A 9,489-nucleotide genomic window follows, 5' to 3' on the forward strand; every position below is an offset into this window, starting at 1 on the left:
AAGAAAATAATATAATCCAAAGTTGTGGCTTTGTTTCTCATCCTGGTGATTGCGGATGACATTGTTTTGTGCTGCTACTTCAAAAGGTGTGGAAGAAGGAAGAAGGAAGACTTGGGTTCTGCTGCTACTTCAATTTCGGATACCTTCCTCGTCCTGTAGGTGAACCAGCTCCAGTGCCGTGCCAACCCTTTTAGGAGCCTGAGGCAAGATTACATATATTCAAAACAATAATTATAATTTAATTTTAAATAATATTTAAATATGAAATAAAATTCATAACAATTAATATTTAAAATATTCTAATTTTTCCTTTTTTATAAATCATTTTTATATCTATTTTAAATATACTTTAAGTTTATTAAAAATCAGAAAATAAAAAACTAATATTTTAAAGAATAAAAGACTAAAATTACATCATATTCTATATGTTAAATAAAATCTAGTATGTTAAAAAACATTTCAACCCATTAAATATGACAAGTAAATAATTTTAAAATAGAAATACATATATATTTCATGAAAACAAATTTGTGAAAATAATTAAATCTTTAAAACTTGAATAAATAAAAATTTCTTATTTTCTTTTATATAATATTAAAAATATCTTATTGATGTTTGATTTTAAATTCAAGTAGAAAACATAAACATAAATAATTTTAGCTATTTTACAAATATTTTGGGGAGGGATTTGGGGCTCCAAAATTGTAAATTATATGGGGGCCTGAGGCTAATGCCTTTTTCATAACACTATAGGCACGCCACTGACCAGCTCAGGCGGCAGCGACAAGCGGATGATCGTGATGAGCTTTTGGGTTATTCTCCTCTGCGTATGTAGCTGTGTTTGCGTGTCTTTATATGTTGTTCTTGAATTATAAAAAAACTTCTTGTGTAACTTTTTATCGAATCAGTATATATGAAAAATGATAGATTAGATCCACGTTTGGAAGAGATATGGCAGATACCACAGATTAAGTAAAAAAATTCTCTGTTTCATTTTAGTTAAAGTTTTTTTTTAATTATTTCAAATTATATACAAAGTTTTAATATTACTTATTGTTTTTAACCTTAATATTTTATTGTTTAGATTAGTTTTTGTTAATGTAAATAATAAAAAAAATAAAAAAAATTACCAATTTCTGTGTGCAAAAATCTTAAACATCAACTAATTTAAAACATAGAAAATAACATTTTTACACAAAATGGAAGTTATCAGTTTTTCTGGTTAAAAGAGTCAACAGTATCCCACTCAACTTTTGCGACTTTAAAATTTTCTTTTTTTTTAGAAAGACTTTAAAATTTTCTACACATTTTATTATGTTTTACTTATTTTTCCATGGGATAATTTATTTTCTTCCTTTTATTTTGCTACCTAACAGAATTTTTTTACTTTTCTTTAATATTAGTTTTCTCAAAATAAATCCTATATAACTTTATTTAAGTTTTACTATAATAATTAGTTTTATTTAATTTATAGTTTCTTTCAATACTTAGATTAAATAACAACTAAAATGAATAAATATTTATGTTTTACAATATATAATCTTATAATATTATTATTTAGTTTTATAAAAATGATCTCTTGTTTTTCTTTGACTCAGCTTTTTTTTTTTTTTTTGAATTGAATGTTAAATTTAATTCAAAGAAAAAATACCTTGTTACAACAAAGAGTATACTTTTCCAAACTTTCTACCCAAGAAAAAGAAATAAAAACCGAACTCTTTAAAACAACTCAAGATTTTCTTCCTTTTGATAAGCACCACCAACTCTTCTTCACCTTGTACTGAACCAAAACGCCATGCCATCTTTAAATCTCCTATCCCCCTTCCTTTGAATAATCGTTAGTCTATTCTTCATGTTCTGAACCTCATCTCCTCCAGCTTTTTAAATTTAATATGTTCAATTGGTTGATATGTAGCGAGTGTCTTTAATTTAATAAAGTTAATAAGTACAATTGTTGATATCATGTCTTTAATTTTAGTTTCCATCCAGAACTATAAAAATATTAATTGTTTTATATTTAGTTTTTAAGTTGAAAGAAAAAATAAAGAAATGGTTGTAGGTGCCATGATTTGTAAAATAAAAATATTGATGTAAAATAACTTTTTAAAAAAATCTTACTCCCTCCGTTTCATAATAGATGATGTTTTAGAAGGATAATTTTGTTTCAAATTAGATGAAGTTTTGAGATTTTAAGGTTACTTTAACTTTATTGGAAACTGTTCAACCAATTAGATTTCACAGTTTTTTTTATTATTGGTTAATTGATTTTAAATTATATCTTTAAAATATTATTTATTAAAGAAATATAATTTTTTAATCTTTGTGCACTAAGATAAAACATCAAGTATTATGAAAAGGAGGGAGTATTAATTTTTACAACTACATTAAATAAAATTTTATATCAAAAAGATCTATAGACTAAATTTTACAATAAATTTCAACAGAATCAACTCAACCAATCAGTATAAAATTTTGAAAAATAATATAAATTTTTAATTTCTTTTTATTTAAGGCTTTGGATTTGTGTACACATTAATAAAAGAGTTAATTTTATATTTTTTTTAACAAAGACATCATTAACTATCTAATTAATCATAACTAGGGATGTTAATCCCGCGCAAGCGCATATCATCATCCGAACCATCAATCAAAGAGACTCAATCAAGAAACTCTTTGGAATCCTCCAGGATATCCTTAATTTATCTTATTACCTCTCTGTTTCTAATTTTATGTTTTATCCCTCGCAAAGACAATATGATCCATGATGCCCTCGCTAAGAGAGCTCTATCGACATGGAACTAGTAATCCTTCCCTTTTCATTAATCAAGTAGTCGTTCAAAAAAGGTATGTAAATGATCGTTTTCTTTTCTTTGATGTGATCATCTGTTAGTAGATTTATTATACTTAAAGACGAAATTTGGTCGGAAAGTCAGTAATTTACATAATTTTTAATTTTCAATTAAACCAAAATAATAAAAATGTTGTTCAAAATAGACTCAAACGATTCTATTTACAAAATAGACTTTGTTGACTAAAGTTGCTACCAAGAATTGACTACTGAATAAGCAAACAACAAAATGAAACAATTCATAGATAATATATGTATCTCCTACACTTTGGTTTTTCTGATGATTTTACAATCACACCAGTTGTATCACAACTATCTAAACAACAAGAAGACATATCTCATGTCTCCTCTCCTCTGAACTTTCACCAAAGGCCAGCGGCTGATCCATTAACATCATCGAGCCGCTTCATCATCCAATCTATGATATCGCGACCAACTTCCTCACGCTCAGGTTCAAAGAGAAGGTCGTGTAAGAAACCTTCATAGAGCTTGATGTCTTTAAACACTGATGGTGCCTGGTTATACAAGTCTTGCGACGCTAGTGGATCAGTGACTTTGTCCGCTGTGCCATGGAGGACAAAGAAGGGCACTGTAATGTATTTGAAGTTCCGGGTCAAGTAAGCTGTTATGCGGAGAATCTCATGGCCTGTTCGGACTCTTATCGGACCGGTGTAGACTAACGGGTCAGAGTACTTGGCCAAGAGAGCTTCAGGGTCTCTTGACACCGGAATGCCTCTCTTGTTTGCTCCTTTGAATTGGAACCTTGGAGCCACCAACGAGAAGATTGGAGCTATTGCCTACAACGACACATATCAACTTAATGATCACTTACTAAATTTTCCAATAGAGAATGAAAAAAAACTTGTAACTTTGACTTACCCCGACAATAGGATGAGCGGGTTTGACACGAAGTGCAGGCGATGTTAGGACAATACCAGCTAAATTATCTTCAACAGAGGGAGATGAAGCCGCCTATAAGACAAGGTAGACGATAAATCAAGACACTGTAACAATCTTGAAGAGAGAGAGCTTTTAAGGGTAAGAAGTTTAGGTACCTTCAAGACCACAGCTCCACCGGTAGAGTGACCAAAGAGGAAACATGGGACTCCCGGATTCTCAGACCTAATCTTCTCCAAGAAAGCTTCCTATATAATCCAAATCATCAAACAAAACAGCAAATTCAAAGGGAACATTTCTACACCTTAAGGGAAGAAAAAAAAAACAAGAAATGTTTGTAAGATTGTGAACTTACGGTATCGGAAACAACGTAATCAAGAGAAGGAACATAGCCGTGCAAACCATCACTCCCACCGTGACCTAATTTACAACGTTATGAGACCAAACCTGTTCAGACTCACAGTTTCAGAACAAAGAATGAAACTTAAAAAAAAGAACAAGAAAAGCTCGTGTTCATACCAATCCAATCCATAGCGTATACACCAAATTTACTCGAGTTTAGCTGCCTAGCGAATTGTGAATATCTCCCACTGGAAAAAACAAAACGATATTCACAGATTAAAAGAGATTCATCTAATTAAATTTATATACAGACAAAGAACAAAGACATGTGTCTGAATAAAAAAAAGGATAACTGAATTTCATTTTTCACCTGTGTTCATTCAATCCATGGATAATAATCAAAATCCCCCTGTAGAACATACACAGACAAAAATTCAATTAAAACCTAAAACGTGCAAGCAAAGCATGCAAGGGAAAATTCGAAAGCAGGCTCACCTGAGCTCGCCGGAGAGAGGCAACCACGACCGAGAGAACAGAGCGTTACCACGGAGACCGTAGAACAACGAACTTCTCCAGCGAGAATCGATATCCCCGACAATCTCAACGCCTTCCGCCAAGGAACGACGCCGAGCCGTGTCTTCCTCCTCCAGCTTCCACGCCATCTTCCTCCTCCATCGCCTCGAAGGAGGAGCGGGATTCGCGGCCTCATCCTCCTCGGGGGAGGAAGGAATAGGCGAAACGCGGCGGCGGGGACGGAGGAGGAGGAGGAGAGAAAGGAAGAGGGAGAGGACGAAGATGAAGCACTTGCGTAGCGTTTTCAGTATCGGGATTATCCGATTGCTCGCTCCGGAAGTCAATTGCTCCATCTCAGACGACGTTGACGCCATCAAATTAAAAAAAATTCGCCAAAAAAAAATCGATTTGGAAAAATAAAAATGAGAGGATGGATGGAGGAAGAAAGGAGAAAGCGTGTACAGAGCTTAATGTCAGAAAAGTTTTAAGACAAATGGTGGGACTCCCATTTATAGTGGTGAATATTTCAATGTATTCGGAAGACGACAAAGTCTTTATTAATCGGGTGTGGTGTAGGATCGTGTGAGGAAACTACGTGGCTGTGTTTTATTGGTTGTTGAGCTGAATAGATTATGGGTTGGTGGGGTTTGATGGATAAGTCAAAGCTTTGGACGGTGGAGATACGGTGTTTCTGCGAGGGTTCGGTCACTAACGGTTGATGAATTGGATGGAAAGGAAGATTGGTCCGTTTCCAACATTTATGATTAGATTGATTACCCGCGTTTTATGGTAAGCTGTTTATTATATTTTTGAGAATCTGAAAGTGTATATTTAAAAAAATAAATTGATTTGATACACATCATCTCGTTAAATAGAATTGTTATGTCTGGCATAGTAAGTTAGTTAACTAATTTATTAGTCGATTATTGTAGACATGTTCTTCTGTTATGTATTGTGTACGTAAATAAAACGGTTGAGCTACAAAGTCAGAAATGAGCCAAATCAATAATTAGTGGCTTAATTGAGGTTTTGGAAGCATTGAATTTTTTTGAACAGGTTGCATTGTCTATATGCCACTAGGCATCAAATCTTTTACCAAGTGTTTCGTTTTCTTGTTCAGCAATTCAGAGTCGCACGTCTTTTAAAGATAACGATGCTTATTCGCACATATTAGCTGTTGCTTTCGGGATTTTGTAATGTTTTAGCAAAACAAAGATATGATACACACGATATTCAGAAAATATGACACCGCACGAGCCATCACAAATTCATATCTCTAAATTATTATTTGTAATATATTTTTTTTTGTAAAAGGGCTTATTTATTTGTAATGTTTAGAAAAGTATATATATTTTATTCCAAAAATGTTATCATCTGTTTTTGTTTCCTTAGATGGTTCATTATATTTGCAACAAATTTACGTTTTCCATAAATGACAAATAAAAAATTAATATGAATATCTTGATAATTTTTATATAGTTAAGAATCGATATATGAAGTGTATATTTACACTTCTCTTCTAAAAATGTTAAATGTGTGATTTTATGTCGACTTTATTGAGTAGTTTTTCTTTATATCTTATTTGGTGTTAATTTTAGACCACATAGGAAGCATAATTGGTTGTACTTAGCACATGAAACAACAAAAAAAGAGGTGACGGATGACTCCCGCAACAAGCCTTGCCACTAAAAGTCATGACAACGAAAGGCACTAAAAAAGTCAAGAATTACTGAGATTTCATTACCATCAACATCAAGAATTCTTCTTCAGAATCTGAGCCCCATAAAACTTTTAACATAATCTTTTCTCTCTATAAAACAAAACTAGTATATGTGGTTTGGTTTCCTCAGGCGAAGCCTCACTAAAAAATGCCTACTATAAGAAACATAGAAAAAATGAAAGTGAGGAAATGTTTGCCTATTATAGGCCCGATAGTGCGTCCATGTGTTATCAACAATAAACTTATGTCTTGGCGTTTGTATACAGAATTTTGGGTATTTCATGTGCAATAATCATAAAATGTATCAATTCCAGTAACAGGAATGGACACAGACAAAAAAAGACTATTATTGTTCAATCGTGTGATGCGTTGGAAGTGTACAAAATTTCAAAAGAAATTGTTAACTAAATGAAAAGAAAGGAGAATGTTTATCACTCCCGAAAAAAACAGAAGAAACTGATCCGAGTGGCTGAGTTTAGACCAGCAAAGCAAAAAAACTGTGGAGAATCTGATCTCAAATGAAAGCCATTGTCTTTGAGTTCTGGTCTCTTTACCGAGGCACGCTTAGGCCAAGCTCTGCATGAGAAACACCACAATAGATTCATTAGCACATGGCCATATCATAAGACAATTCTTGTTTCAGTTGTTTTCAATCAAATGCTACAAGAAGAAAACATGAAGATAGCAGCACCAATATGACAAAATTTCATCTCTGATCCAACACATGATTATTTTGCTAAACCATTTCTTTCTAATGGTGGAACCTATTATGCGTTTATGTAACCAAAGAATCTATGTCTATCCCATTTCAATAAACAGTTCCGCATAGATGGGAGACAAAGTTGCAGAGAGCTATCCAACTATAGCAATCTCCAAAAGTCATTCAGTCATAGACTACTACAGATTCTGGTGGGATATTGATAAAAAGCAAAGCTCTAATAGTATAATATATACTACTGAGAGTAGAAAAGACGTAAATTTTGAAGATATGCAAAGATCAGAGAGTAAAAAAATAAAAAGTTGCTTACAACTAAACACAAGAGATAATGGGAGAATATCAAACTCCTGGATTCGCACAGCAGATCATACCCTGGGACAAGGACCTTGAGTTCATCGAATCAATACCGAGGCATGAAGTCAGCCTAGCAGAAGCTACCGCACTGTATAATGGAAGCAGCGACTGAAGCGAACCTAGCTGACCAATCGGCCTGTGTCAAAGCCCCAAAAAAATACAAAATTGAAGAAAACCCACGAATCAGAAGAACTACACGAATAATTGAGCATCACTAAAATTTCGGAAAATGAATCAATCAGAAGATAGTTAACCTTGCAAGTCCAGGCGACGGAGGGACGCCGAGAAATGATGAAGCCGATTTGGGTCGGAGAGTTGGCTTGTTCATTGCAGATCTAAACGCAGAGAACGCTGGTTTGGACAACGATCGACATAGTGAAGCCATTTTTCCCGACGATAACGAGCTAGAGTCTCTGATTTTGATTTCTAGGTTAAGAAGAGGGGTTTTCACGAGGTTTATCGTTTATGTTTAACATTAAACGGCATGCTGTGTAACACTTCTTCCAGGAAACAACACGGCGTTTAGTGTACTTCTCGTATACTATTAGATTTAATTTAATACGGTACAACTAGACCCCTAGATAAAACTTTACCTTTCGTCTAACGCCGTCTTTGATATCTCCTACACGTCGCCGTTATTCCACACCTGTGTCATCGTTTCGTACAAAGAATCTCCACATGACGTGTATAAGTAACCGTACGTACCTATAACCTAAACATCACAACTGCCGTAACGGATTTCTTACAGAACTATGGAATCTGTCGGGTCCAATGACTCCAATCAAATATCTCCGTACGTCAGTAACCGAGACCAACGTCACCTCTTGGCTCATCAGCCGGTGGAAGATCGGATCATTCGAGCTCTACGTCACAGGCTCCGTCTCCTCAGCCGTCCAAACGACTCTACTTTCCACGTCCTCGGTGCTACGTGTAACGTCTACACCGTGACGTTAACGGCTACACCGACTTGTACTTGTCCCGACCGTAAGAAGCCGTGCAAGCACATTTTGTTTGTCTTAATCCGAGTTCTCGGTATTCCACTCGAAGACAAGTGTCTCCGCCGACGTAGACTCCGGCCATGTCTCCTTCACCGTCTCGTCTCCGCTCCCACACGACCTGACTGCCTCGCCAGTTTCCACCTCCAGCAACGGTTTCTTCAGCTATTCTCCACCGTCAATTCTCATATCGGAGACACTACTAACTCATCCACCACCCGTGAGCTGGTACATTCTATTTTTCTTCTTTAATTTTTTGTTTTGTGAAAATGAACGAATCCACAATCACGAACAACGTTACATTATACTGAAACTACGGTTTCGATATATGTAAATTTAATGGATAGTATATGGTTGCTATTTTTAAATATTGTTATTGAGAACTTTTCATCAAAGACTTTTTTATACCATTTATATGTGTGATACTCCCATGGAATATTTTACATCCATAGATTATTTATTGGTATTGAGTATAGGAAAATGAGATGGAAGACGAAGCAGCAACATGTCCAATATGTCTAGACGATATTAACGTCATTAAAAGCACAGACGGTGAATATGTTGGAGGCGAGGAAATAGAGAAGGCGGTGGTGAAATGCAGGGTGTGCAAGAACAAAGTGCATGAAGAATGCATGATGAAGTGGAGGACGAGTCGGGGACGGAGGCCGGCGATCTGCGTGGTTTGCCGTTCACGGTGGCGGCGAAGCAGTGCTTCTAGCAGGACTCCCAGTGTCGGTGGTAATAACGAGAGCTTCCACGGTAATTGTTACTTAAATCTTGCTCCTTATGTTAATGGGCAGGAGGAGGATGGGGTTGGCACGAGTCAACGGTCATGTTGAGGAAGTTGAAAGGTTAATTGTTATGTCATGTGTTAATTGTCAATGTCATGTAAACAAGATGCCCTTAACAAAAACAAAATTGTGGATATATGTATTCATTTATCTAAATCTCGTGTTGGTTTAGTAATTAGCCGTGTTATTCTGGTCTGATTATGTTTAGAAGTATATGTTGGGATTGTTAAAACAAATGTCCAACTTTCTATTATCCGATTAGTATGATACTGTCTACTTTGAATTTAAGAGACTGGTACACATAAATTTTA

At 34.8% G+C, this 9,489-nt stretch overlaps 3 protein-coding genes across 4 annotated transcripts; 1 reads left to right on the top strand and 2 right to left on the bottom strand.

Moving 5' to 3' along the window:
• Nucleotides 1-3,062: 3,062 nt before the first annotated feature.
• Nucleotides 3,063-5,087, bottom strand: LOC108817284 (uncharacterized). The gene is made up of 7 exons (XM_018589936.2): nt 4,583-5,087; nt 4,458-4,496; nt 4,265-4,335; nt 4,101-4,165; nt 3,904-3,993; nt 3,728-3,820; nt 3,063-3,645 (listed from the first exon to the last, which is right to left on the bottom strand). Exons 1-7 carry the CDS (start codon nt 4,972-4,974, stop codon nt 3,211-3,213), a joined length of 1,185 nt encoding a protein of 394 aa, XP_018445438.1. The 5' UTR covers nt 4,975-5,087; the 3' UTR covers nt 3,063-3,210.
• Nucleotides 5,088-6,643: 1,556 nt separating this feature from the next.
• Nucleotides 6,644-7,837, bottom strand: LOC108816017 (protein NONRESPONDING TO OXYLIPINS 2, mitochondrial-like). 2 transcript variants are annotated; one of them, XM_018588570.2, is made up of 3 exons: nt 7,647-7,837; nt 7,410-7,528; nt 6,644-6,896 (listed from the first exon to the last, which is right to left on the bottom strand). In XM_018588570.2, the coding sequence occupies exons 1-3, from the start codon at nt 7,775-7,777 to the stop codon at nt 6,871-6,873; spliced, it is 276 nt and encodes a 91-aa protein (XP_018444072.1). In that variant the 5' UTR covers nt 7,778-7,837; the 3' UTR covers nt 6,644-6,870. The 2 variants fall into 2 exon arrangements, with proteins under 2 accessions (XP_018444072.1, XP_018444071.1); XM_018588569.2 differs by having other exon boundaries at nt 7,349-7,528; nt 7,647-7,835.
• A 138-nt stretch (nt 7,838-7,975) lies between these two features.
• Nucleotides 7,976-9,489, top strand: LOC108816060 (uncharacterized). The gene is made up of 2 exons (XM_018588628.2): nt 7,976-8,615; nt 8,864-9,489. The coding sequence occupies exons 1-2, from the start codon at nt 8,145-8,147 to the stop codon at nt 9,224-9,226; spliced, it is 834 nt and encodes a 277-aa protein (XP_018444130.1). The 5' UTR covers nt 7,976-8,144; the 3' UTR covers nt 9,227-9,489.

Source organism: Raphanus sativus, chromosome 7 (genome assembly GCF_000801105.2).
Source record: "Raphanus sativus cultivar WK10039 chromosome 7, ASM80110v3, whole genome shotgun sequence".
Lineage (NCBI taxonomy): Eukaryota > Viridiplantae > Streptophyta > Magnoliopsida > Brassicales > Brassicaceae > Raphanus > Raphanus sativus.

Excerpts from the sequence above, each read along its gene's own strand:
- LOC108817284 (XM_018589936.2), bottom strand. The coding sequence starts at position 4,974 with ATGGCGTCAACGTCGTCTGAGATGGAGCAATTGACTTCCGGAGCGAGC. Across the intron at positions 4,166-4,264 it reads ATACGCTATGGATTGGATTG|GTCACGGTGGGAGTGATGGT; the intron begins GTATGAACACGA and ends GTTGTAAATTAG. Across the intron at positions 3,994-4,100 it reads ATTACGTTGTTTCCGATACC|GAAGCTTTCTTGGAGAAGAT; the intron begins GTAAGTTCACAA and ends TGGATTATATAG.
- LOC108816017 (XM_018588569.2), bottom strand. The coding sequence starts at position 7,777 with ATGGCTTCACTATGTCGATCGTTGTCCAAACCAGCGTTCTCTGCGTTT. Across the intron at positions 7,529-7,646 it reads CCGTCGCCTGGACTTGCAAG|GCCGATTGGTCAGCTAGGTT; the intron begins GTTAACTATCTT and ends GCTTTGACACAG.
- LOC108816060 (XM_018588628.2), top strand. The coding sequence starts at position 8,145 with ATGGAATCTGTCGGGTCCAATGACTCCAATCAAATATCTCCGTACGTC. Across the intron at positions 8,616-8,863 it reads CATCCACCACCCGTGAGCTG|GAAAATGAGATGGAAGACGA; the intron begins GTACATTCTATT and ends TATTGAGTATAG.